At 44.9% G+C, this 27,321-nt stretch overlaps 2 protein-coding genes across 5 annotated transcripts in view; one reads left to right on the top strand and one right to left on the bottom strand.

Annotated features, from left to right (window-relative positions):
• The first annotated feature begins 2,778 nt into the window (after positions 1–2,778).
• Positions 2,779–6,287, top strand: H3-3B (H3.3 histone B). The gene is made up of 4 exons (XM_077251765.1): positions 2,779–2,916; positions 3,449–3,584; positions 5,304–5,457; positions 5,578–6,287. Exons 2-4 carry the CDS (start codon positions 3,457–3,459, stop codon positions 5,704–5,706), a joined length of 411 nt encoding a protein of 136 aa, XP_077107880.1. The 5' UTR covers positions 2,779–2,916; positions 3,449–3,456; the 3' UTR covers positions 5,707–6,287.
• Positions 6,288–6,322: 35 nt separating this feature from the next.
• Positions 6,323–27,321, bottom strand: part of LOC143765273 (uncharacterized) — a 66,459-nt gene continuing 45,460 nt past the window's right edge. For 3 of the 4 annotated variants that reach the window (XM_077251760.1, XM_077251762.1, XM_077251759.1), the window contains 8 exons: positions 26,810–26,942; positions 26,185–26,381; positions 26,061–26,106; positions 22,055–22,120; positions 10,358–10,417; positions 10,164–10,246; positions 6,492–6,583; positions 6,323–6,413 (listed from right to left, as the gene is read on the bottom strand). In XM_077251760.1, coding sequence (XP_077107875.1) covers positions 6,379–6,413; positions 6,492–6,583; positions 10,164–10,246; positions 10,358–10,417; positions 22,055–22,120; positions 26,061–26,106; positions 26,185–26,381; positions 26,810–26,942 — 712 coding nt within the window. In that variant the 3' untranslated portion in view covers positions 6,323–6,378. The remainder of the gene's footprint in view (positions 6,414–6,491; positions 6,584–10,163; positions 10,247–10,357; positions 10,418–22,054; positions 22,121–26,060; positions 26,107–26,184; positions 26,382–26,809; positions 26,943–27,321) is intronic. The other variant, XM_077251761.1, reaches the window with a different exon arrangement.

Here is a 27,321-nt window from a genome sequence, read left to right as displayed (position 1 = left end):
TCGTTACAGACGCGGCAATACTAAATATGTGCACTTTTATTGTTTTTTTATTATTTAGATAAAGAAATGTATGTATGGGAACAATATATATATATATTTTTCTTTATTTAGGGATTTTTATTTTTTTTTACACATGTGAATATGTTTTTTTTTTTTACTTTATAACATTGCCCCAGGGGGAGGCATCATGTTATAGGGTCAGATCGCTGATCTGACACTTTGCAGAGCACTGTGTCAGATCAGCGATCTGACATGTAGGGCTGCCGGCTTACCAGCGCTTGCTCTGAGCAGGCGCTGGTAAGCCACCTCCCTGCAGGACCCGGATGTAGCCCCGCGGCCATTTTGGAACTGGGGCCTGCAGGGAGGAGACGCTCGATACAAGGTGAGCACATCACCTTGTACCGAGGGTCTCAGGGAAGCACACAGGGAGCCCCCTCCCTGCGCGATGCTTACCTGTACCGCCAGAACGCTGCGATCATGTTTGATCGCAGTGTCTCGAGGGTTAATGTGCCAGGGTCGGTCCGTTTCCGCTCCTGGCACATAGTGAGGATGTCAGTTGCGATAGCCAGCTGACATCCGGCCGCGATCGGCCGCGCTCCCCCTGTGAGCTCGGCCGATTGCATATGACGTACTATCCCGTCACTGGGAATTAAGTCCCAGGTCACCTCGACGGGATAGTACGTCATATGGGATTAAGGGGTTAATAAGGGACCTCAGTACTCTGATAAATGGTCAGGACTTGGTGCATAATTCATAAATGCAAAACAAAGCACAACAGACATTACAAATTACTGTAACAGAAAGACATTTTAATGAAGTCACAATAAAAATTTTGGTTCAATGTACAGTCACATTCTCCTTTCCTTTATTTCCATGTTATATATTTCTACATAGACATTGTGCTTTTATATGCTTTTAGGAATCTAAAGTTCTGGTAGACACGCATTTTATTTTACATGCCATTACATTTTACTGCAACATCCTCCTTTGTGGCCTACCTTCTAAAACTCTCGCACCCCTCCAGTTCGTCTTTAACTCTGCTGCCCGACTAATTAGGCTACTTTCACACATCCGTCGGTACGGGGCCGTCGCAAACTGTCGGCCCGACGGACGTTGTGCTAAATTTAGCACAACGTGGGCAGCAGAAGCAGTCTTACGATGCATCTGCTGCCCAGTGTGATGAGTGGGGAGGAGGGGGCGGAGTTCCGACCGCACATGCGCGGTCGGAAAAAGAGGACCCGACGGACAAAAAACGTTACATTGAACTTTTTTTTGTGCATCGCGGCCGCCCAAAACACGACGCATCCGTCGCACGAGTGTATGAGAAATTGTTTGTGTTACATCCAGAAAGCTTAGACAATGTTCTCTTTTTCACCTATTTGTCATCCATGTGTCCATTTTTTACATTAATTTTCCTACATCTGCACTAAAAATGTCCATAACCACAGTTTCCCAGGTTCACAACAGAAACAGATCTGTAAGAACAGATGCCACTTGGGCGTCCTGTGTGAGATCCATAGACTTGAATGGGAGCGTCTCAGCCAAGACTCGGATGCTACGATTTTTTTCCTCACAGACAGGCTGAGAGAAAAATGGTTCATATGAACAGAACTATGGCACAATATGGGTCCGATGGAAGGATGGACGGCACATGTCTAATGTATACGCCGTCTCCATGACCCTTACACTGGAGACGTCCTTAATGACATTGGCCGTATGTTTGGGGTCGTTTTCCTGCTGCAGAATCAATTTGGAGCCAATCAGACGCCTCCCTGATGGTACTGCAAGATGGGTAAGTGTCTGCCTGTATTTCTTGGTAAATGGCGGTACAAGCAAATACTGTGGGGATTTCGATTTCTCTTTTGTTCATTCTCTCTGTATTTACATTAAGCATAAACTCTTTGGCTATGTGCCCACGTTGCAGAATAGAAGATTTTTCCTCATCAAAGCCGCATACACTTGTCAGAAATACACGTGCGGATTTTGATGCGTTTTTGACTCGTTTTACATGCGCTTTTTCCTATACTCGTCTGCGGAATCGCCGTGATTCTGCAAAATAAATGAACATGCTGCGTATTTTACCGCCATGCGTTTCCGCTGCGGAAAAATACGCAGCATGGGCACAGAAACTGCGGAATGCAATGAAAATTAATGGGATGCGTTTTGTTATCGCTTTTTAAGCGGAAAAACGCGGAAACGCTTAAAAACGCAACGTGGGCACATAGCGTTAGCGCTCACATTGCACCATTGTTTCCCTGCCCTGTATGAGGAGTGCCAGGAGATGAACGGATGCCAAGCTGACATTACTTCTATGGAAATAAGGGCAGAACTGTGGTGTGACCAGGCACAGACAGCGACACTTGTGCCTTCGCTGGGTCAGTATGCGCTGTAATGTCACGGTTTCCTGTCCTGTCCCTGTATGAGGCAGGGCTCTCTGTGCCCGCCAGCCTCCTCACAGCCCGGCTCGCACTGGTGTCACATGGCCGTGCAGCCCAGTCCCAGCTCCAGTCACCTCCATGCTAGAGCTTCGAGACAAGAGTAGGATAGAAACTTACTGGATTCAGCCAATCAGAACCCAAGGCATGGTCTCAATTCTTATTGGTTTAGTCCTCTCTTCAGCCAGCCAATAGAAGCCTTACGTTTAGAACCAATCACAGGAGACTATTGTAACCAATCAGCGCAGGCACGCTTTGGGGCAGAGCTTGTGATGGTTACGTAAGTTTCCAGTAATAACAACAACCAATCATAAGCGCGCGTTGTATTCAAGCTGCAGGGACGATGCGCTGAGCTCTGACGTCAGACGCACGAGTTCGGCCTGCTATATAAAGCGCGTACTCCGCCGTCTTACGCATAGACGACTTCCAGCTTGATAGGAGAAAGCACAAGGATTAGGAGAGGAAACCGCAGCTGTATCAAGTAAGTGTTTCTGTACGAGGCTCGTGGATTTGGGGCTGTGATGCGGGTTCTTCCAGGTTACCGTTGCGGGAGCGGAGGTGTTTAGTCCCGCTGGGTAATATTGGTTCTGGCTCCGGTTATGTACTGGCTATAACCCGGCTCCTGGTCTGCCTGCTTGGGTAACATGCAGCGGCGTTCCGGTATCGGCGGGGTTAGGGTACCGCGGGTTCACGGTAATATCATACCGGCTGGGAGTCGGGGCTTCCCGCTGGGAGTTATCCGGTTCATGGGCTTGGCGAGGCTGATTGGCTGGAGAGCACGTGACTGAGTTTGAACTTGCTTTGCCGCGCTTTCTCCTGTGACGTCACTCCAACAGTTTCCTGTGCGGGTAACTCCAGTGACTGGGAGGCGATGCCGGCTGTCGCTCCTACCGACTCGGGACTGGAATACGCGTTATATACCTATGCCTGACCTGGACACTAATGTCTGACGCCACACTGGTAAAGGCCTAGTGTGACTAAGGACTTATTCTGACGGAATCTGTGTCTCTTAGGTTAGAATATGGCCCGTACCAAGCAGACCGCTCGTAAGTCCACTGGTGGCAAGGCTCCACGTAAGCAGCTGGCCACAAAAGCTGCCAGGAAGAGTGCTCCCTCTACTGGTGGTGTGAAGAAGCCCCATCGTTACAGGTATGTGCCCTAATGTGTCAGGCACCTTACTGCATCCGCAATACTGTGCGCTAGAAATGGCCGCTGCTGGCAGACCCCATTATAGATTGGCCCTCATCAGGCATCTGTCTCTGGGTGCTGACAAACTGCCCTGTATACGCCAGGTTTCCACAGCAAGGTTGTTTTGCATCTAGATCATACTTTTACAAAAACTGATTTAACGCTACATTCACATTTTCTTTTTTTATGCTATTTTCAGCTGCCATTGACAGTACCAGCTAAGCCAGAAATCGCATGCACACTTGGTTATATATTTCTGACTGATTTGACAATTGCATCCATGTCACTACTTACACTTATGCTGAAAAAGTCAGTTGTGCTCTGTAACCAAGCAAATATTTGCTGGATTACTTGTGTTTCTGGGAAGTTCCAGTCTTTCCAACACACTTGGTATGAGGAAATCTTGGTAGTTGACATCACATCAGGCCAGTGAATCAACATAATTTGTCAGTCTGTTTCTTTTTTTTTTTTTTTTTTTCTGTACATAGAAGTGGCATCTATAGAGTAAAACCTCCCCAGTCTTCAGCGCCTGTGTATGAACTTCACATATTGGCATGAGATGCTGCCTTTAAGTAACATTTGAAGGTCTTTGTCATTAAGATGGATGTGTTAAAGGGATTCCCTATACAAGTCAGATGGCATTGGGTTTGGACACTCATCTGACTGGCTATCTTGCAGTAATGTCCCCTGGCTAGTCAATTCTGTCAGTCTGCGGTTTCTATTGAGGCAGGCCTTAAAGGGAAGGTGCCACCAGTTTTCTTGTAGTGTTTTTTTTTTTTTTTTTTTGTGAAATTAAGCTTAAAATAGTAAATAAAATGTATTAATGCAATGTTTGCAAACATTTCTATATGAAAAATATATATTTTCTTACAAATATATATATTGACCACTAGGGGGAGCATTTTCCACTTTAGACCTCAAGCAGCTATAGTAAGACTTACCAGCTTTACTGTTAGCTGGAAAATCTGGGCAGTAACTGCTGACATCAGCATTTCCCTCCCCTTTTGGGTGGTCTAACATCCCTGGGGCAGAATGAAGAGCAGCATCACAGGGCAGCGCCATTTTGTGTGTGACTGCCCTGTGATCTGCTATCACCAGCAGTTACTGCATCAGAAGCACAGTTAGTTTATGTGGTGTTTATGTATGGAGCAGCATTGTCTGTGCAGAGCTGTCTGTGACTCAGGAGCTCCAGGTCTGCAGTGAATGGCCAGGCATTGTGGAGGGAGGGGAGAGATACATTGTATGGCTGAGAGGTGTCAGGTGTCACCGCTCTCTGCAGGCTGGGAATGGAGCTCCTGTGATAGAGTAAGTGGAGCTGGGCAGAGAGCACTGGGCTATAATAAAATGGCTGCTAGTCACACCTACAGCAGTGAGTTGTGCAGCCCACAGAGGCGTGCCCAGCTCACTGCTAACGCCTCTCCAATGTTAAAGATAGGGTCAGCGCCGGTCTATTATCTCCTATGTCCATGGGGTGCTGTAAAATGACAGTTAGTGCCCTGCTACTGCTGCAAAACCAAGATGTCAGCCCCCAGTTCCTTCTTTAAACACATATAACACACGAAATCTGTATCACATGCATTTAAAACTTGGTTATAGCAGCATGTTATGCTACATTACAGTGATTTATTAATGATCTACAAACGCGGTACCTTACCTTAAGTGACTTTTTATATTATCTAGGCCTGGCACTGTCGCACTGCGTGAGATCCGTCGTTACCAGAAGTCAACTGAGCTCCTGATTCGTAAACTCCCTTTCCAGAGGCTGGTGAGAGAGATCGCCCAGGACTTTAAGACTGATCTCCGCTTCCAGAGTGCTGCTATTGGTGCATTGCAGGTAGGTGTAGTTGCAGATAAGCAGAGACTACTTACCTAGTAAGCATTTAACGCCCTGATCATATTCCTAAACACTGTGCCCATGATGGGATCTCACTAACTCTTGTACGTTGTTTTGCAGGAGGCCAGTGAAGCCTACCTTGTCGGCCTGTTTGAGGACACTAACCTGTGTGCCATTCATGCAAAAAGAGTGACCATCATGCCCAAGGACATCCAGCTTGCTCGCAGGATACGAGGAGAGCGGGCATAGTGCACTTGTGGAGTTTTTATAGTGAGATTGTATTATACTTTTTTTTTTTTTTTGTATGAATTGTTTCCTTTTTGTAATTTACCAACCATTCCATCTGCCACTCAGGGTGAATGCTTCTGATTCTAGCTGTCCTTCAGCGTCCTAGTCCAGGATGTAGACTGATGAGCAGCAGGTGCTTATGCTTCTGCATGACCATGGCCCTGTTCCACTATGCTCTGCGCCAATGCAATAACCTGTCAGTAAGACCTACTTCAGTCTGTGTACTCTGATGCTAGAATAAGTCTGTGTGGAGGAGAACCAGGCATGAGGACACTCACCTTGTATCTTATGTGTGCAGCTAGTAAACGGGGTCAGTTCTGTAAGTGTTCCTGCCTAGAGTAATGGTGACTTGTCATCTCCCCCTCCCTTTCATTGTAACTCAGAATTGGGGGGTCTGTGCAGCTTGCCCAACATGAGGTGACTTGGTGCTTTGTACAGTGCAGACTGATGTGTTAACAAGGCAGCTACAGACACAATGTGCATTTGAGAGCTATTTTATATATTGTAGTGTCAGTATTTTAAATTAAATGTTTATTGTTCAACCCAATTGCTTTTGTGTAATTACTTAACTTCACAATTACAAAAATAAATTTATTTTAGATTTGGTACAAAGTTCTGTAGAAATCAGTATTGTCACACAAACCATTCGGTATGCTTGAAGCCTGTTGCTGTAAAAAGGAAGTGCATGAAGTTAATATTAATAAACTGTTGAACATATACCACCAGACAGACTGAGATGCACTCACCAATGCGCTTTATGAGCTCTTCACACTCCTTGTGCCCAAGGGCTTCAAACACAAAGCAGGTGAATGATGCCATGTTGGAGTCTCCTCTTTCACTAGGTGGGGGGAGGGAGAAAGTATATTAAAATGCTGCAGCTACTTCTACATCAGAAGATGCAATTAAAAGCACTCCTATTTTCCTCACCTCCCATTCTGCAGTATGGAATGGTGGGTGAACGCTGCTTTGCAGGAAGCAATCCAGGGGTATGATATGTAATTTTTCTAAAGCTGCAGAACATACAAGGGTTCTTAAAATCCTTGACTTCCACTAAGCATTGTGCTGCTGGTCATGTGCTAACTTGATGGCAACAGCCTCTCTCAATGCAAGTGTATTGAGTAAGGCCAGACAAAGATGGACGGACCCCTGGAGTGAGACGAGGACGGTGAGCTGGCTAAAAAAAATTTTTTCTTGTTGTAAGAAAGTCAAACAGCGCTCCTTCTCTTCCGTGCGCATATACAGTTGGTTTTTTTTTTTCCCCCCATATATGGAATATCAATTGCATTACAAATTTTGGGGTTCATTTTTTCCCGTTACCCTTGTGAAGAAAAAAAAGTCACGTTAAATTTTAGTGAAAAAGTTAATGTTCATTTTTTTTTTTCACATTCCATTGATTCCTGTGAAGGGTTAATAAACGTCTGGAATTTGGTTTTGATCAACTTGAGGGGTGCAGTTTTCATAATGGTGTCACTTTTGGGTATTTTTTGTCATATAGGCCCCCTCAAAGTGACTTCAAATGTGAGATGGTCCCTAAAAAAAGTTATGTATATTTTGATAGTAAAAAAAAAAAGAGAAATCACTGGTAATCTTAACCCTAAAACTTCCTAATGGGGGGAAAAAAAGAGGTTTCAAAAATAGTGTGATGGAAAGTACCGTATAAGCTGAGATTTTCAGCCCATATATTTTTTTGGGGGCTAAAATTGCCCCTCTTGGCTTATACTTTGAGTCATTCCCAGGGGTCGGCGGGGGACCAGCAGCTGTCTAATAATACTCAACTGCTCCTGGCACGGTCCCTGGTTCTCCAGGCACTGACAGCTTCTTCCTGTATTGAGCGGTCACATGGTACCGCTTATTACAGTAATGAATATGGACTCCCATAGGGGTGGAGCCGCATATTAATTACTGTATAACAGGCATATTTACCTGTTCCACTGTCGGCGCCGCTCCGTCTTCTGCGTCGTCTTTCCTCTACAGTGACGCTCAGGTCAGAGGACGCGATTAGTGTGCGTGCCGCCCTCTGAACAGTCAGTGCAGAGGACGCTGAAGACAAAGCGGCGCTCAGCGGTGGAACGGGCAAGGTGAATATAGCAAGTGCCGGTGGCCGAAGCAACAAGAGGTGAGTGTGTTTTTTTTTTGTTTGTTTTTTTTATCGCAGCAACAGCATATGGGGCATATTTTAATACGGAGCATCTTATGGGGCCCATTATGAACTATATGGGGCTCCTGATTCAATATGGATATCAAAAACACTTAACCTACTGATGTCTCAATTAATTTGACTTTTATTGGTATCTATTTTTATTTTTGACATTTACCGATAGCTGCTGCATTTTCCACCCTAGGCTTATACTCAAGTCATTAAGTTTCCCTATTTTTTTTTTTTTTTGTGGCAAAATTGGGGGGGGGAGGGGATATGGGGGGAGAAGAATCAGCTTATACTAAAGTATATACACGGTAGATATGAGGGAAATGTTAACTATTTTGTGTGACTTTTTTTTTTTTTTTTACACATTCACACTCGAGTTGTATCAAAGAAATTTTACCACTATTATGAAGTGCAATATGTCACGAAAAAAACTGTCAGAATCAGTGGATCTGTTGAAACATTCCAGAGTTAATCTCAAAGTGACAGTGGTAAGAATTGTAAAACTTGGCCTGGTCAATGTGCAAACCACCTTTGGGCATAAAGGGGTTAAAAAAAATCAGGCCTGCGCTGCAACATGATCATGTTCTGATAGATGCTACTGAGCAGGTGACAGCTTGATGAAGCCGATATTTTTTTTTTTTTCCCGCTGTCAAAATAGCTCTTGTACAGTAGCATTTATCAGAACATGATAGATGCGGCTGCCGGCGTCAGGTTGTTAAAAGGAAAATATGCATATTATCCTCCGCATCATGCTACAGCACAAGCCCCAGCATGATGAATATTATATTCAGTATGTAAACTAAGGGGCAGGTAAGTGAGGGATCAGTGACCTGTCAGAAGCCATAATGATGAATACCTAATCAGAACACCACATGAAGACCCCTCACATGCCACCCCCGAAGCACAAGCATATCAAACTGAAAATAAGATTTCATCAACCAAGGTATCATTTTAATCAGTATAACTGCCCTGACCTGCCACTGTCTGTAGGTTACTGTGCACAATCCTGCTGACAGGTTCCCTTTAACTTTTATTACGTTAAAGAAAAAAGTTGTGCACACTTGTTTATGGATACAGCCACTAGGTGGCATTACAGAAACTGCTTTCTTCCGTTAGAAAAAACCTAGCTTTTATTTTTCTTGCTAGCTCGTGTACGCTGCTGCAAGAAACTTAAATTTCATAGCTTAGTTTTCTTTTCTGATTTTGACGTTTTCCCCATTGAGAAACATTTGTTCTAGTGTAGAATAGAGCTTTGACCATACGATGGCCCACAAGGAGCCATGTATTGGGGGGTGCTTGGTGCTTTCACACTGCGTTCTGTGTTTCCATCGTGCCATACATCCAAAATCCCCTGCAAAACTGGATCCGGACGTATGTGCTGACGGGGCCGTAGACTATTGATGCAGACAGAGCGAACATGTGCTTTAACGTACATCATTTTCGGGAGTATACATCTATTAGAGGCAGACACAGACGTAATAGACTGCATCTGGGTGTCTGCCCACAGTAGGTGGACACCTTCGAAAACAACACGACACGTTCACTTTGTCTGCATCCTATCAGTTTATGGCCCCGTCGGCATATACAGTACATGCAGACCCTTTTGCGGGGGAATTTTGGACATATACCCCAACTGGGACACAACACAATATGAAAGCACTTACAGAGCAATAACCGCTCTGCTGTGTGCATGAACCTTCAGCCCCACCGCCCTCATACAGAGTAATATTGGATGGTTTGACCAACGCTAACATGTATGGGCATGCTTGCCAACAGCTAGTTGTAGTAGTAGACTGTCTGCTGTAAGCGTACACTCCAAAAAAGATGCACAACACAGCACATGGTCACTGTCAGCACCATTATAGTCTATGAACTCATCGAACTACACGTCCAAATCCTGCTTCGCAGTGAGAAAGCACCTCAAGTCATTGGGCAAGTTCCTCATAGAGACCAATGTCACTGATTGTGCTCATAGCTCCTGCACCATCTGCGATGTGGAGGACTGACTAGCCCTTGAGTTTTGTAGTGAATGTGTGCCGTGGCTCCATTCACTCTCAGAGTACTCCAGAGGTAACCATGTGCCCCATTTGGATGTAGTAGCATTTGGTAAAGTCCCCCATTTTGGTGATTTCTCAACTCTCTGACTACAACAAACAATCCCTGGAATACCCCTTTAAACTTTTACCCAGTTATATCTAGTATCCCTCTTGAGCGGATACCCCCCCAAAAAAAACATGGCCAGTATCAACATCTACGCGACAGTCATACTCACACCGCACATAATGCAAACACTCTCCTGTTATCCAGCCTTCGTCCAACACTGGAAATCTCAGGGTACGAGTAGCGAAACAGGACCTGCAGGGATACACAGGGTGAGACAGGACCAAGCAACCTAGGCCATCAAAACCAGCAAATGCTGCTGTGGCCAGTGTGGTAATAAGACCATTCATAATGCCTATCACTTACCTCAGAGGATTCCTTGTCCTTTACTGCAACTTCTGTCTCTCTGATGTCCAGCAATACATCCTGTGGGAGATAACAGGTGAGCGCTCACCAACCTGCTAGGATGGTCATTTACAGTTCAAATGAGGCCTAATGCTACAGTGAAGCAATAATAAGAAGGGGAGACCGCATGTTTCCATGTATAGCATGGTGGCTCAGTGGTTAGGACTAAATCTTTGCACCGCTGGGGTCCTGAGTTTAAATTCCACCAAGGACAACATCTGCAAGGAGTTTGTATGTTCTGCCCGTGTTTGTGCGGGTTTCCTCTAGGTACTCCGGTTTCCTCCCACATTCCAAAGACATACTGATAGGGAATTTGGATTGTGAGCCCCAATGGGGACAGTGCCAATAATGTCTGTAAAGCACTGTGGAATTAACGATGCTATAGAAGCGAGTAAAATAAATATCTCACTACTATAATCACATGTGATACAGTTATCAACATTGACTCCCCTGAACTTGAAATAAACCATGTAAAATATCTTAACCCCTTAACCACTGCTGTTAAAATGCGTATCAACGGTATTTAAGGGGCCTTATTCCTCAGTGCTGAGAAATAAGTGGATAGTGCCCCCCAGTGTCAGAAAATCTATGGGGATTCAGCTACCGGGGGGCTGAAACCATGGAGAACACGATCAGGGCCTTTTTTTAATCCCCAATTACGTGATCACCGTTATTCAACAAATAACGGCGATGACATACAAAATTTTTTAAAAATATGAAGTCTCATTTAAAAATCACTTCTCTAACATGATCTAATATGTCAGAAGAGAGAGAAATGATGGCCCCTGGTGCCCTAGTACCGAAACTGACATCCCCCGGTCCCTCCTTTTCCCAAAGCAAAATGGTGGTCGCATGTGCAGTGCGCCTGCAGAGATTTGCCAGCCAGCAACCACAGGCATTACTCCAGTTGGTTCCTGACTTTTGATCACTGTGATAGACCCTATCAGAGTGATCAAAAGCTCAATATTTAGTAAAAATGGCAGCACTAGCGCTGTGCCCTCTCCGCCTTGTAGTTGTTGTGGGAGAGAAATTCACTATGTACAAGTGCTGTCAAATTTCTAGCTCAGATCCAATAAATTCTTCCCCAATCTCTTAATCGCCCCCTTGATCATCCCACTTGTCAAATTTTTTCTTTTACAATTTTTCCTTTCTTTCTTTGCCTTTAGCTAGGGTTATAGTTTCTTCAAAAGAAGAAGAAAAATCTAATAAATATTACTACTGTTACGTTTTCCTAGTGTTAGATTTGGTTAGGATTTTATTTTGTTAGGCATTCGTATAAAATAATGGCCGGCAGAATGTTCACCATAGATCAGGCGTACACCCTGTTTTGCTCCGGCAATTCCTGGAGTGATACAGTATCTGCTTCTAAAGAAGAACAGTTTTCAGACAGCAACGACTCCTCTTCCTCCGCAGGATCCCACGGTAGTGGAGTCAGTCGTCACTGCTGAATAGTCAGAGCCAGGACCAAGTACCGCTGTCCCCCCACCTCTGTGGTATCCAGACAATGCATTTTCTCCTCAAATGCCACTATTTCAGCAGCCCCTGAAATAAAATTGGATGTCACCAATTTTAGCCCCTTTGAATTTTTCCAAATTTGTGTCACCCCAGAAGTCCTACAATTACTTGCCCACCAAACTAATTTATATGCCCGACAACATATTTCATATTTGCCCAAAACCCATATCCTTTCATTCCTGTTCATGGATTTTTGGGCATTACCCTCTACAGGTCTAATTAAAAAAAAAAAAAAAAACTCTGCTCATACTGGGCAACAAAATCTGTCCAGAACACTCCTGTATTTGCAGCTGCTATGACCCAAGCCAGTTATGAAACAATAATGAGATTCCTTCACTTTAATAACAATTACCAAGCCCCCCAAGAAATGACTCCAACTACAATCGCCTTAACAAATGGAGACCCCTAATTTCCCTACTACAAAATTCATTTTTAAATTCATATACCCCTCAGCAAAATGTTGCAGTTGACGATTCCCTGATGAGCGTCATGGGTCGTCTGTCGTTTTGCCAATTTATCCCCCTCCAAGTGCGCCAAATATGGTGTAAAATTATACAAAATATGAGAGAACACTACAGGGTACACATCCACGTTTATAATTTACGAAGGTAGGGACTGCCAAATTAACCCAGCAAACTGCCCCCAGGCACTTGGCATCACGGGTATAATTGTTTGGGAGCTAATGACACCATTTCTTCACCAAGGCTACCACGTTTGTGTGGCATCAACTGCATAAAAAAAATGGTATCAAACTACTCACTTCCTCCCTAGATAAAATGCATTAGAGAGTATAATTTACAAAAAAAACAACATTTATGGGGGATTTCTCTTCTTAAACCACACGGGCTCTGCAAATTTGACAATTCCAAATAGAGACAAATTAGGGTTCCAAAATTCTGATATCTTTCCAAGCCCTGACCTTTGTACAAACAGAACTTTTTGACTACATGTGGGATATCGGCATGCTTGTAAGAAAGTGGGTAAACTGGGTTTTCCACTTTTTGGTGTTGCCTCTTGCAAAAGAGATAAAAATTATGTGTCACCTCTAAAAAGTTGCTTTAGCCCTAATTAAAAGGTTTCCAGACAACAGTTTTGAAGTATTTGAGGGGTGCGTTTTTTAAAAGGGTAAGGGTATAGCTCCACGTTCAGGATTGCATCAGGATTTGGTCAGGATTTTCCATCAGTATTTGTAAGCCAAAACCAGGAGTGGGTGATAAATGCAGAAGTGGAGCATATGTTTCTATTATACTTTTCCTCTGATTGTTCCACTCCTGGTTTTGGCTTACAAATACTGATGGAAAATCCTGACCAAATCCTGATGCAATCCTGAACGTGGAGCTATACCCCAAGATTTAAAAAAAAAAAAAAAAAAAAAAAAACTAGAAATTGCTGCTCAACTTTTAACCCCTCTCATCATCATAACAAAAAAAAAAGTTTAAAAAATGATGCAGATGTAAAGCAGACACGTGGTGCTCTGCATACATTTTCATCCTTACGGGCGGCACAAGGGCCATTCTGCCGAAGCCAATTTTTTTTTCCTCCAACAAAATGTTGCCAGTAAGCAATAGACACTACTGCGCATGCGCCACTGCCATTGTGCTGGAGTAAAAAAAAAAAAAAAGGCCCATAGACCACAAGATGAACTGAGCAAGTATTTAAAATAGGGGGCAGGTCATTGAACCGTCATAAGTAGGGATAAGTGAAAAGCTTCGGATAACTCCTTATCCGAATAGCTATAGCGCTTACCAAATAGCTGCACCGGGAACCCGGATACCTGGAGCGCTCCTGATAATCAGCTGTTCGGCGCCTCAGCTGCATATGCAGCGCCCCAGAGTCCTGGTCGTTGCAGTACTGATGCCCTGCCGCTAAGGGGGGCTATGGTACATCTGATGGCACTGAAGGAGTTCACCTGACCAGGTATCACAGACACCAATACACTTCACAGTCTGGCCTCCAGGGGGAGCTAAGGGTACTATGTATTAGGCCACTCCTCACAATCTGGTAAAACCGGGGGTTGGATAGGAAGTCAGAGAGAAGCTGACTGGGAATCGAACAGGCAACACCCTGTGGCAGAGGGTGTTGCGGGGAGAGACTCAGGGGGGTCCCTGTCAGGGGTGGAATCCTGGCAGAGACCTAGCGAACAGAGAGAACGTTACGGGACCGCGCCTGCACTAGATAGCGGCGGTGCCCTAAGAAAGGACAAGAAGCGAGGTATATTGTGCTGAGTGAGAAACGAGATCAACGCAACAAGGAGAAACACCAGTAGGAGTCGTGCTGTAAGATGAGGCAACATCCTACTGAGGCGCTCAGCCGGTGGCCGGAACGCCGAGGAAGTACTAGGCTCCAAGCAATACTTCAAACCTACGGCAGGACAGTCAGCTATAGGCGGGCTGTCTCACACAAATCACCTACGAAGACACAGGGGGCAACAATAGGAGAAGGGCGACACTAGGGTCCAGGAAGAGCTCCGAGCCTACCCGTCATACGGGTGCGTCCTAGCCAAATCATCTGGGGGACGAAGAAGAACATCAGAATCGAGTTGTGAGGGAACACGAGAAACAGACAACAGTTGTGGGGACTATCCCGTGAGCACAGCAGGGGAGGACCGCAACACACAAGCGCTAGAAGGTAGGCACAGATTTCCACCTGCAAAGGGAACTCTGGAGGTGCCATCGGACCGGCCGGACTTGCGCAGCCTGGTTAACCGTATTCCGGACTGAGGATCCTGAAGCCTTCAGTAAAGAGGTAAAGAGACTGCAACCTGGTGTCCTCGTTATTTACTGTGACCAGCACTGCACCGCACTACCACCATCATCCACACCTTTCATTGGGCGCCCCTCAGCAGGGTCACGGACCGGGCCTAGCCACCGTGACAACCCCAGAGTATAGACCCAGAGGCCCGGTATCGGGTACCCCTCGGCCCTGCGGCAGTGGGGGCGCTGCACATATATCGTGGCTGTGTGACAGTCATAACATGCATGGAGAGCCCAACAAACAGGCTATCATCCCTAGTCATAAGCCATACAGATGCATATGTAAGCAGAGCATCACATGATGCCCCACACAGGCTGCCCCGGAGCACGAGCATACCATTAACTAAAAATAAAGGTTAAACAACCACTAGACGGATTTTATCAACCAAGGTATCATTTTAATCAGTATAACAGTGCCAAACTGACACTGTCTGTAGGTTTCTGTGCACAATCCTGCTGACAGGTTCCCTTTCAATACAAGTCTTGTCATATGACTTAGGACAAAAGCCAAACCAGAACCTCTATTTGCAGACACTGTGTTTCGGGGGTATTGACCCTCGTCAGTGGGATGCATTAAAGTGTTCCACAGTTATTAACACAAAGTGGCTCTGGTCAGGTTTTTAAAATTTGGCCTGATCATTAACGTCAAAATTGGCTGTCACTAAGGGGTTAAATAAGGAGCTGATTCTTCACTTTTTTTTGCCAGAACACTGGCATAAAGTCATTTGAAATGTTGCAAAATTTTTGAAAATTGTTGCAAAAGCAAAACTTTTGATGCCAGTGTAAGCCAACTTAGATTGATGGGGCGCGGACTTCAATTTCATCATATTTTTCGCCGTAAGAATGGTGAACATTACAAACAGAAATATACTCCAGTCCCTGGCCAGCTAACAGATTAGTTAAAGGGAACCTAACAGTAGATACATGCTGCCCAATCCACGTATGATTTCAGGCAAATTTGCTCGATTCTGAAATGCTGTAATGTTTCAGAGAAAAAAGTCTTAGTTACTTACCGATAACGGTAATTTTCGGAGCCCATGACAGCACCACCGAGAGAGGGGATCAGCCCTTCAGTAACAGGAAACCTACAGATACAAAAGGCCACGGCACCTCTCCCACGCATCAGTTGGACTACAGAGCTCGAGAGGACCTCCATGGTTAATGGCAAAAATTATATACACCACTTTAACACTAAATATTTCTTACACGTGAGCCTTATAAGAGGAAGAAGTGCGCACCCTAAAGGAAAGATGGACGGAACTCTAAGGGTGCCGTCATGGAGTCCGAAAAATACTGTTATAGATAAGTAACTTTATTCGGTCGCCCATGACAGCACCACCGAGAGAATTACAGAGTAATAACTACTTAGAGAGGGACTACAGCTTGCAGCACCCTTATGCCGAAGGAAAGGTCTGAGGAAGCACCCAGGTTTAACCTATAATGATTAAAAAATGTGCTTGGAGAGAACCAAGTGGCAGCCTTACATATTTGGTCTATGGAGACTTCTGACCTCTCCGCCCACGAAGTTGCCATGGATCGGGTGGAGTGCGCCCTCAGCTTTTCAGGTGCCGGCCTGCCACTTGACGTGCATGCCAGTGAAATAGCTTCCCTAATCTATCCAGCCCATGTGCTTTTTGACACCCTAAGGCCCTTGGTTCCTTGAAAGGAGAGACAAACAAGGCATTGTCCCGCTTCCAGAAATCAGTAACTGATAAGTATTCTAAGAGACATCTTCTAACATCTAGGGTATGGAGCTTCATCTCTTTATGGTTGGCTGGCTGGGTAAAGCAGGATACTATTTCCTGTGTTCTATGGAGCTGGGTCAGGCCTAAGTATCACTATCGTTCTGGAACTGTATATACTGAGGGAGTCTAGATAGTGCTTGGATGGCACTCGCCCTCCGTGCTGACGTCAGTGCTACCAAGGAGGCTACTTTGAGGGAGAGTGTTTTTATTGATGCTGATGAAACGGGCTCAAACTGGGCTTCAGTCATGGTTGAGAGACCTATGTTTAAATCCCATGGCATAAACCTATCCCTAACTATGGGCCTGGACCTACTTGCCACTTTAATAAATCTACTAACCCAGTGGTTACCAGTGATATAGCTAAAAAGCGCCCCTAGGGCTGAAACCTGGACCTTCAGAGTACTGGTGGAAAGGCCCATATCTAGACCCTTCTGAAGGAATTCTAGGATCTGGGCTATTGGGACCCCTTTTTCCAGGTCCTGGCATAGATCTTGGTTGTAATTTCTTTTCTGCTTTTAAGAAGGGTGTTTATTTGGTTCGGAGAAAAACCTTTATTTTTTAGCCATGACCGTTCAAACTTCATGCCGTCAGATGAAGGCCAGCCACCTGAGGATGGTAGACTGGGCCCTGAGATAGGAGATCTGGAACGTCTGGCAGTACCCAAGGGTTGGATACAGACATGGTCCTGAGGCATGAGAACCATGCCCTCCTGGGCCAAAAGGGAGCGATTACCATTACCCTTGTGTTGTCCTTCCTGATTTTCCTCACCACTAGAGGTAGGAGAGCTAAGGGAAGGAAGGCATAGGCTAGACTGAAGTCCCATTTTATGAGATAGGCGTCCACTGCTAGCAGGTTTTCTTTGGGATCCAGTGAACAGAACTTTGCTGTTCTTTTTGGTGGCGAAGAGATCCACGTCCGGCTGACAACACTTCCGAACATTCAGATTGAAAACGTCAGTCTTCAGAGACCATTCGCCTTGTCTCAGAAGGTTGCGGCTTAAAAAGTCCACTACGGTATTGTCTTTCCCGCTTATATGAAGAGCTGTTAAAGATAGAAAATGTTGTTCTGCAAGTTGGAACAGGCGTTCTGTTACTTCCATCAGATGTTTCGAACGAGTCCCGCCCTGGTGGTTGATATAAGCCACTGTGACGCACGTGATGACCCTGCAAATATACAAGAAGTTGTTTGACTGCCCGCTCTACTGCTGTTAATTCCCTTAGGTTAGAAGACGCCTCCATCTCATGAGGTTACCATAAGCCCTGGACCATAACCTCACTCATAGGAGCCCCTCATCCCTTAGGGCTTGCATCCGTAGTGACCACTCTGGTTATATTAAACTCCCAGGGAACCCTTTCTAGAAAGGTTTCTCTGGTCGAACCACCACTAAAGAGATTTTACAGCAGTCTGGGATAACGTCACTTGACCTTCTAAATGACCCTCGAGAATTCTGTCATTCAACAACACATCCCTTTGTAGTGATCTCGTATGAAACTGTGCCCACTGGACCACGGGGATGCAGGATGAGAGAGTGCCCAACAGGAACATAGCTTTCCTAAGGGACATGGTGGGGTTAATAGAGGCGTTCTGGACCTGATGACGCAGGCGAATTAACTTGTCCGGCAGTAAACGGCACTCCTGACTGCGAGTCTAAAATTAGGCCCAAAAACGGTTGTACTCTTAGGGGCTGTAGGCGTGATTTCTTGATATTTAGTATCCAGGATGGACATTGTAGTTTCTAGTTGCCCAAAACAATGGTCCGCTGATTTGCCTACAATAAGGAAGTCGTCAAGGTAAGGGACAACAAGGATATTGGATTATTGGATATTGGATGAAGGTGGGGCATGACCTCAGCTATAACCTTAGTGAACACACGAGGGGCAACTGCAAGGCCAAAGGGTAGAACGCAATACTGGAAGTGCCGAACTGATCCTTCTAAAAGAACTGTCAATCTAACGAAACGCTGATGGGTTACATGAATGGGTACATGATAATAAGCATCCTTTAGATCTAACACCACCATGAAGCAGTTTTCAAACAACAATTTTATTGTTGAATTGATTGTTTCCATTTTAAATGGACATATTACCAGGTATTTATTGAGGGCCATTAGATTAATTATGGTTCTGAAGGAACCGTCTGGTTTTCGGACCAAAAACAGAGGAGAGTAGAAACCTCCACCTCTGTTTCCGGTACCTCCACCAGGACCTTTTTAAGACATAGATCATGGATTTCTGATTATAGGGCAGCTTGTTCTAAAGAAGAGGATCTAAGGGGAGTAAGCTTGAACCTATTCTGAGGCACAGAGGAGAATTCTAACTGGAGTCCTTATGATATTAGACTTATAATCCAGCCGCTGTTAAGAGATCAGGACAAGGCCGGGTAAAAGGCCGCCAGCCTACCTCCCACGGGTACCGCTAGTCATTGGGAAGATTTTTTAGGGTCTCTGGAGGGGCCTCCAAACATAAATCCAGTACCTTTCCTCTTCCTATCATCGCATTTAGCACGCTCCCTGGAAGGCCTCCAACAATTGAACCTTCTCCTACTGAAAGGATGTCGGTAGGAAATGGCTGGTAGACTAGGAAACTATTTTGTCATCCCCTGCTTTCTCTAAAAGTTTGTCCAAGACTGGACCAAAAAGGTACCCTCCTTCACATGGGATGGAGCAGAGTCGGGATCTGGCCTGGATAACACCAGGCCAACATTTTAGCCATAGAGCCCTTTGAGCCGCATTTGGCAGTCCTGCTGCTCTAGCCGCCATCCTTACAGAGTCAGCTGAGGCGTCGGCTAGGAAGGCTGCAGCCCACTGCATTATAGGCAAAGCTTTTAGGATGGATTCCCGTGGGGCCCCATCCTTTAACTGGGATTCTAATTGATCCAGCCAGACCATCGTGGATCTGGCTGTACAGGTGGAAGCTACTGCCGGTCTCAGGGAGCCAGCTGACATCTCCCAGGTCCCTTAGGAAGGAGTCTGCCTTTTTTTTTATCTAAAGGGTCTTTCAGGGAGCCCATGTCCTCATAGGGCAGGGAAGGTTTTTTTAGAGGCTTTAGCCACCGCAGCATCTAGTTTCGGGGCTTAGTCCCATCTATCTACCATGGGATCCTCAAAGGGATATCTACGTTTAAATGACGGAGGTAGGGACCCCTTTTTTTCTGGCCTCTTCCATTCCCTGCCCACCAAGCTTTGAATGTTACTATTAAGCGGAAAAGATATGCGTTTTCTAGGATCTAATCCGCCAAACATTATGTCTTGTACAGAAGGTTCGGGCCTAGAATCTGCCACCCCCATGGTGGATCTGACTGCTTTAATCAATTTTTCCATGCGGTCCAAAGGAAAACAGAACGGCTAGAGTCCTCCTCAGAAGGGATTAGGATTCTGCAGGGTCTTCTTCTTCATCATCATCTTCTAAGGTCAGCAGAGTTATCTAAATCTGAAAATTTCATTCTACCACCACTCCCTTTCTTCTTGGAACTCTCCTGAGATAGAATCCCTAAAGTCCCTTTCACCTCAGTCCTAATAATCTCCCTTAGGCTCGTGGTGACGTCTGGGGTTTCCTCCGCTACCTGTAGAAGGGGGAAGTATAAGGTGCTGCATTCTGACTAAAGACTAATCCTCCCCTCTTTGCACCCTACTATCTGCCGTACACAAGGCGGACAATCTTTTCGGGTAGGCGTCAGGCAGGGGACAGCTGCAAAGGGCACACTCCCTGTGCCTTGATTTTCCAGAACATTTCTTCCCCTAGCAGGACAGAGAAAAAAAAAGGGGAAGACTGCATCACCGAGTGTACTTTCACAAAGTCCTCTTACCCATGTTGCAGATTAGTAGGTACCGGATCACGAGGGACATTTCTCTGCCGAAGCTGCTGAATCCTCTACCCTGGAGGAGCTCCTGCGCCTGGACAGAACGCTTGCCCAACCACTACCCGTTTACCGTGCCTTCTGTCGGGACTTTATATGGGGCCTCACAGAAGCATGCTGCTCACTATTCAGATGCTGCAGGTCCTCCTGCTGCTCCAAGGAAGCTTCTGCCACGTCCATTCTGGCAATGGTTTCAGAAGCAAAGTTTTGCTGGTGTTCAGGGCCTTTTATGGCACCTCCCCCCAGATATCCAGGTCAGCAGGTCACTGGCCAGGGGATATCATCCTCCCCTCTGGACACGGCGTGCCTCCAGATGCCACGTCCCCCCGCCCTGGCCACGGCACCGCCAGTCTCCAGCAGCCATCCCTCCACAAGCCGTGCGCACGCGACCCAGCGGCAGACAAGAAAAAATGCCGGCACCCGACTTCCGGGATGGCTCCCCGGGCTCCGTCCCCGACGTGTCACCAGGGAAACCGGCAATAAGGCCGCAGGAGCACGCGAGGGGACCGCCCAGATCAGCCGAGCCCCTGGCCTGCCTACAGTCGGCGTGCCACTCAGCCCGCCCCTGACGCCGCCGGACCCGGAAGCGCCATAGCACGATGGGGAGCGCAGGACAGGAACGGACGGATCCATCATGGGGATACTTACCTGCCGGAGCTGGCCCTCCGGAGAGAGAATCTTCCGGACACCGCTCCACCTGCATCGCTCCCAGTTGTGGAATCCTACCAGAACTGACAGTGGCACTTCCAGGGACCCCGCACCGGCCGAGGTAGGAGACTCCCGCTACTAAAACCGACCGGTCGGGCCTGGGATCCTCCAGGTATCCGTAGGCATCCCATCCTCTTCCGGAACAGGAAACCAACTAATGCGTGGGAGAGGTGCCGCCCTTTTGTATCTGTAGGTTTCCTGTTCCTGAAGGGCAGATCCCCTCTCTCGGTGGTGCTGTCATGGGCGACCCAATAAACACACTTTCTTTAAGAGCCGCCTAGGAGACTTGGCGGAAAGTTCTGTCACTCAAGCAGGTTGGAAAAACTGCTGCGGACCCGCCTGTCCCACAAGCCTCACAGCCACAGTCTGATACATGCTTACAGCATAAAACAACGGTTGATGTATTGAGGCCAAAATGTTTAGTGAAATTGCTTGCATATGAAAAGTAACTCTAAAATTATTCAAGAAGTTCACAGGTGGCTACAGAACCGCTCGGAGTCTGTTATTGTTGCCAATGATTATACAACCAAGTATTAGGAGAGGGTGACTAATTCTGTCCATGTCATTTACCATTTTTCTTTATGAAAAAGCCCTTCATGTATATAGACAGGTCAACTTTTTTGTTGAACTAGGTTTTTCAGCATTTGGACAAGCTAATAATATATTCTAATGATACACAGATGGTCCATGTCGACATATTTCTGAAGATATTTGGGGAAATTTATTAAGACTGGCGTTTTTTCTAATAACAAGCCCACTTTATTACAAGGCACACAGCTCACAAATTAGATGCATCACTTGCTATGCATGCACAAAAAAAAAATCATTTATCATTATAGTAAATTTAACAGCCCAGAAGTGGCATAATTGCTTCATTTAGGACTTGATCAGAGGGAAGTTTTCTGGAATTAAATTCCCCTTATTGACTTTTTTTTTTTTTATAATAGACAATCAAGAATGGCAATAATATTGATCAGAACTTCATGTATGGAAATCAGCAAGTGATTTATTCTTGGAGGAACCTTAGAATGAGATACTGATCCAAAGACCTTCAAATTTTACAATAAAAGCATGACACTTACCCTTGGAAGACATTTCTGCTTTTGCACCCTGGTGATGCCAGTATCTAAAATTTCCTTGCCCCCAAACTACATGAGAAAAAAAAAAAAAAAAAAATTTACTGGTTCAAAACCATTTTCATAGAAAATTGTATAAAAACACAGAGCTGAGGGTGTATAAGATCACGGGCTACATAAAGAGATAGGGCCTCCGCTTCCTACGTCTCCTCTTTTGGATTTAGAAGGACAATGCTTGTCACCAACTTTGCTTTTCTGCAGGTAAAGAAGACAGCAAAGTACAGAGAGCAGCTTTGGACTACCAGTCTTACTGCCATGGCCATCACTACCACTATTGAGGAAAGAGTGTCAGGACTTTATACGCCTGAATAAACTAAAAATTCACACCCTGTGACTGCCATCTTGTAAATCCTCACAGAGTGCACTGCGAGCTGCAAGGATTCTCTAGCAGCCATACTAAGAACAGCAGTCATGTCACTGCAAGTATGCGCTATGTATGCTCATCCTCACTCAATGCAAGTCTGTTGAGAAAGGCCGGAAAGAGTGTAGACGGAATGTGGCCAGGACTATGCAGATAGCATACTTATGGTCACATAACCGCACGCTCCGCAGTGTGTACAATTGCGTGCAATGCTAGAGTTCACAAGTCTGCAGTCACAAAGACCAGACCACCCCTTTAATAAGTAAGGGTCCAACTGTAGAGCAGTTTTAATAGATTCTGTGATTACAAAATGTCAAATCCTTGAAGTGTTTTAATTATTCAAAATCCTCAAAAGCTAACCGGTAACTGGCAGCTAAAAGCAAGCAGGGCACCTAGGGATGAAAATATGGCAATGCTACTGCCTCTACGCAATGCACAACACCCATTAAGCGCAGTGTAAGCTGAACTACAGGAGTACCAAACTCCTAGGGTATGTGCACACAACATTTTTTTTAAGGGTTCAGCCTTGGAAACCATATGAAAAACCTATCAGGAAACACTCAAGAGGATGAACATACGCATTTGTATGTAAAAAAGACTTGCTGCTCATATTTTCACGCTTTTGACTCACTTAGCAGCTTCAGGTGCCTAAGATTGCACTTACATAGTGTATTGGGGACCCTCGCTGGGCAGGGGATTCAAGCACTTAGGCACGGTTTTTCTACTTAAACAGTCCACGCGGTTTATTATGGCATCATAAACCTGATTATGCACAGTTCATCATATAGTACTTCATATTCGGCTTTATCTTACGGACACTAAACATGCTGGACCTCTCACTTCGACCAGTTACCATGGGTGTCCGTACGCCGAACAGTTGATCAATGTCCCTAGTCATATAGCGCACATGACATTGGTGTCGCAGTCTCTAAACACACTGATCCTTATCTGACCAGTTGCCGTGGGTGACCGCACAGCACCCCATACGCTGGGTTACCTTCTAGGAGCTCCTGCTCCATACGCTGACTCCTGTCAGTACTCACTCTCTCAGGGAAGCTGCCGAACTGGGATCACCGTCCTGGGCAATGCCTTGCTCACCAGGCCACCTGACAGTCCAGATCCTCAGACGGGCTGTAGCTTCCCCAAACGCAGTGCCATCACGGACTCTGCACACGCGTCCTCTCTCTGCGCTATTCAGGACGTCCATCCCCATCTGGGACCGTCCAACACACAGGCCGCCAGGTCCAAGGCCTCCCCCATGTGCTCTTCAGGGAGGCCCTCCAGGACCTGGCACACAGACCATTCAGGTCCATTCATCTTTTTTCATGTGACCACATGGTCACATTATATACTTGTAACCACTCCACCATAGCGGGTGCAGAGAAGAGCGACCAAGGTTATTAGAGGACTGGGGGTCTGCAATACCAAGATAGGTTATTACACTTGGGGCTATTTAGTTTGGAAAAACGAAGGCTAAGGGGTGATCTTATGTTAATGTATAAATATATGAGGGGACAGTACAAAGACCTTTCTGATGATCTTTTTAATCATAGACAGGTGACAGGGACAAGGGGGCATCCTCTACGTCTGGAGGAAAAAAGGTTTAAGCATAATAACAGACACGGATTCTTTACTGTAAGAGCAGTGAGACTATGGAACTCTCTGCCGTATGATGTTGTAATGAGTGATTCATTACTTAAATTTAAGAGGGGACTGGATACCTTTCTGGAAAAGTATAATATTACAGGGTATATATACTAGATTCCTTGATAAGGCGTTGATCCAGGGAACTAGTCCGATTGCCGTATGTGGGGTCGGGAAGGAATTTTTTTTCCCCATGGTGGAGCTTACTCTTACCACATGGGTTTTTTTTGCCTTCCCCTGGATCAACATGTTAGGGCATGTTAGGCTATGGGTTGAACTAGATGGACTTAAAGTCTTCCTTCAACCTTAATAACTATGTAAAATACGTAGGTGGGAGGTGGCTAGTTCAACCATTATAACCACAGATATGCCTCCATGCATATCCTGAGGAGCACATGCAGCGCCCCCTAGCTGTAACAGGGGTCACTGCATCACATGTCTGAAAAACACCAAGAGGTTAAAAAAAAAAGTGAACTTCACCTTTCTCCTAGGGTTTCCCCACTTGGAAGACATGCTGCTTTAAAATATAAGTTAATGAAAAAGTTCAAAAGATGCCCGGACGTCTTCTACAGAGTCTTGCCATTGATTTATTTGCATTAGAAAAAAAAAAGAAAAGAAGCTAGCGTTTTCTTCATTATTTAACACCCAGAGGTATTTTCGTTTTTTGCTCCCCTTCTTCCCAGAGCCATAATTTTTTTTTTTTTTTTTTTTTGTGAATATGGCCATGTGAGAGCTTGTTTTTTTTTGCAGGACAAGTTGTACTTTTGATGGACACCACTGGTTTTAACATAGCATGTACTGGAAAACAGGAAAAAAATTCCAAGTGCGGTGAAATTGCCAAAAAAAGTGCAATCTTTATTTTTTTTACCCTGTTCACTAAATGCTAAAACTGACCTGCAATTATGATTTTCCAGCTTATTATGATTTCATAGACACCAAACAGGTCTAGGTTCATTTATAGCTAAGTGGTGAGGGGCCGGGCTTATTTTTTGCGTGCTGAGCTGGCGTTTCTGAAGATACTATTTTGGTGCAGATACGTTCTTTTGATCGGCCGTTATTGCATTTTAATGCAGTGTCGCGGCAACAAAAGAAACGTAATTCTAGCATTTTGACTTTTTTTAAATCGCTACGCAGTTTATCGATTAGGTTAATTTTTTTATTGTTAGATTGCGCAATTCTGAACGTGGTGATACCAAATATATGCAGGTTTGATTTTTTTATTGTTATATTTTGAGTGGGGCGAAAGGGGGGTGATTTGAACTTTTTAATTTTTTTCATATTTTTATATCCCTTTTTTTTTTTTTTTTTTTTTTACTTTTGGCATGCTTTAATAGTCTCCATGGGAGGCTAGAAGCTGCCACAACTTGATTGGCTCTGCTACATAGAGGCAATGCTCGGATCGCCACTATGTAGCAGAATTACAGACTTGCTACACCATATTCCAAATTATTATGCAAATTACATTTTTCTCGGATTTTCCTAAATGGTCAGTGACAATGAAAACACGTCACAAAAACCATGGGAAAACCTAAAAAAAAAAAAAGTGATCCAAAATGACCAGGGACCAGGAAACTTTTTTTTTTTTAAACTGTCTTCTGCTTGAAAAACTTGGTGGGCTCGCCTGTACTCATCGTGTGCACATAGCCTTTTGGGTCTCCAGCTGTCTCGGCAAAGGCAGATTAAGTGCTTTTCAAAGTTGCAGGATCAGGTGCTTTAAAAGAGAACCCATCAGCTGCATCATACTACTCAAACCACAGGGATAATGAATCAGAAATGAAGTTTCAGAGAAAGCAGTTTGTTTTATGAAACCCCGGCCCTGCTCCAGATAACTGACATGTCTCTCTCTAAGTATACACGAGGGACTTGTCAATCAACTGGAGCAGGGACATGACATTTCTACTTTATATGACCTGTAAAAAGACAGAATAAAAAGCCATTTCCATTTACCATTCCAACATCGGTTTGTCCCAGATACTGCGCAGAATACAGGAGTCTAAGGAACAAGAACAATAAGGACATTACTTGACAGAATGAACAATTCCCCAATATCCTAAACACTTAATGACCTCACCTTCCATCCTGTTGGGGACGGTCCTGTCTTCTCTCTAGGTTTCTGGGGTTTTGTTGTAGTTGGAAGTCAGGAACCCGCTCTTTGACCCCTTTAAGATACGGTTTGAGGGGGCGGAAGACCTCCCCGTCTTTCCAACGCCAACGAATGATTCCAAATATTAGTGGCTCCCCCTTCAACTTACTTAGTACTGTACCTGCCTAAATAAGGTTATTAAATTGATGAGTTGTTTTGCATGTCAAAAAATAACAAAATAGTCTACAAGTACATGCATGCTTAATGGTTTCTCCAGGATTTAATTTAAATTAAAAAAAAAAGTGTAATTCTTAAAATAACCTCTTTAATGACATGTCATTCCTGTTAACAGTTTCAGGAGTAAAATGAGAGAACATTTGCACAGCGATGTCGTTTTGACATTGCTGTGCACCATGTTCAATGTAATGGGTGATTTTGCGGCACTTTCAGGTGGAATTTTCAAGGAAATTGCCTGAAAAAAAAGACCTTATGTGCGTGAGAACAGCCCTACTGCATTTTAAATATTGAAACTAAAACTTAAGAAAGAATGACAGATAAACCTGGCTCTTACAGAAGAAAAGCTTGGATTGTGACGTTCTAACATTCTGCTCACCTGTCCATTATACGCATTTCTCAGTGATACACCATTTATTTCATCAATTATATCTCCTGCTAGGACCACCTCATCTACCTCCGTTTGGCTGTCCGGTAGGACCTCTACCACAAACACTCGGCCCTCTAGATATCTGGAAGAAAACATACCAAGGGAGGTCAAGCACAGTATATATGGTATTTTACACTCTGTTCCTCATTCTAAGGGGAGAGGCTTAGAAAAAAGAAGCACACCTTATTCATTTTAGCTCTATGCTTAAAGATGCAGCAGATTTGGAATCCAGCAAGGTTCAATGTGACAAATATTGAGCATCTTCAGGCCATCTTGTCTTGTCTCAGGTTACTTGGTTTAAAGGGAACCTGTCAACGCGATTTAGCATGCGCCGCCAGCAGCACAATTTTGCTGAAGACCACTGGGAGATGAATGTGCACAAGCACCGCCAGCGGTAAGAAAAGCGCTAGCGCATACTTTGAAAGAGGAGGCTCATACAAATGCAGAGGGGCCACGACAGA

This window comes from Ranitomeya variabilis, chromosome 4, assembly GCF_051348905.1.
Source record: "Ranitomeya variabilis isolate aRanVar5 chromosome 4, aRanVar5.hap1, whole genome shotgun sequence".
NCBI lineage: Eukaryota > Metazoa > Chordata > Amphibia > Anura > Dendrobatidae > Ranitomeya > Ranitomeya variabilis.
The sequence above is the reverse complement of the archived record's forward strand: the minus strand, read 5'-3'. Positions and strand labels throughout refer to the sequence as shown.

Bases quoted from the DNA above. Each gene is read 5' to 3' on its own strand.
- H3-3B (XM_077251765.1), top strand. From the start codon at position 3,457: ATGGCCCGTACCAAGCAGACCGCTCGTAAGTCCACTGGTGGCAAGGCT. The intron at 3,585-5,303 runs GTATGTGCCCTA...TATATTATCTAG, and splicing joins AAGAAGCCCCATCGTTACAG to GCCTGGCACTGTCGCACTGC. The intron at 5,458-5,577 runs GTAGGTGTAGTT...GTTGTTTTGCAG, and splicing joins CTGCTATTGGTGCATTGCAG to GAGGCCAGTGAAGCCTACCT.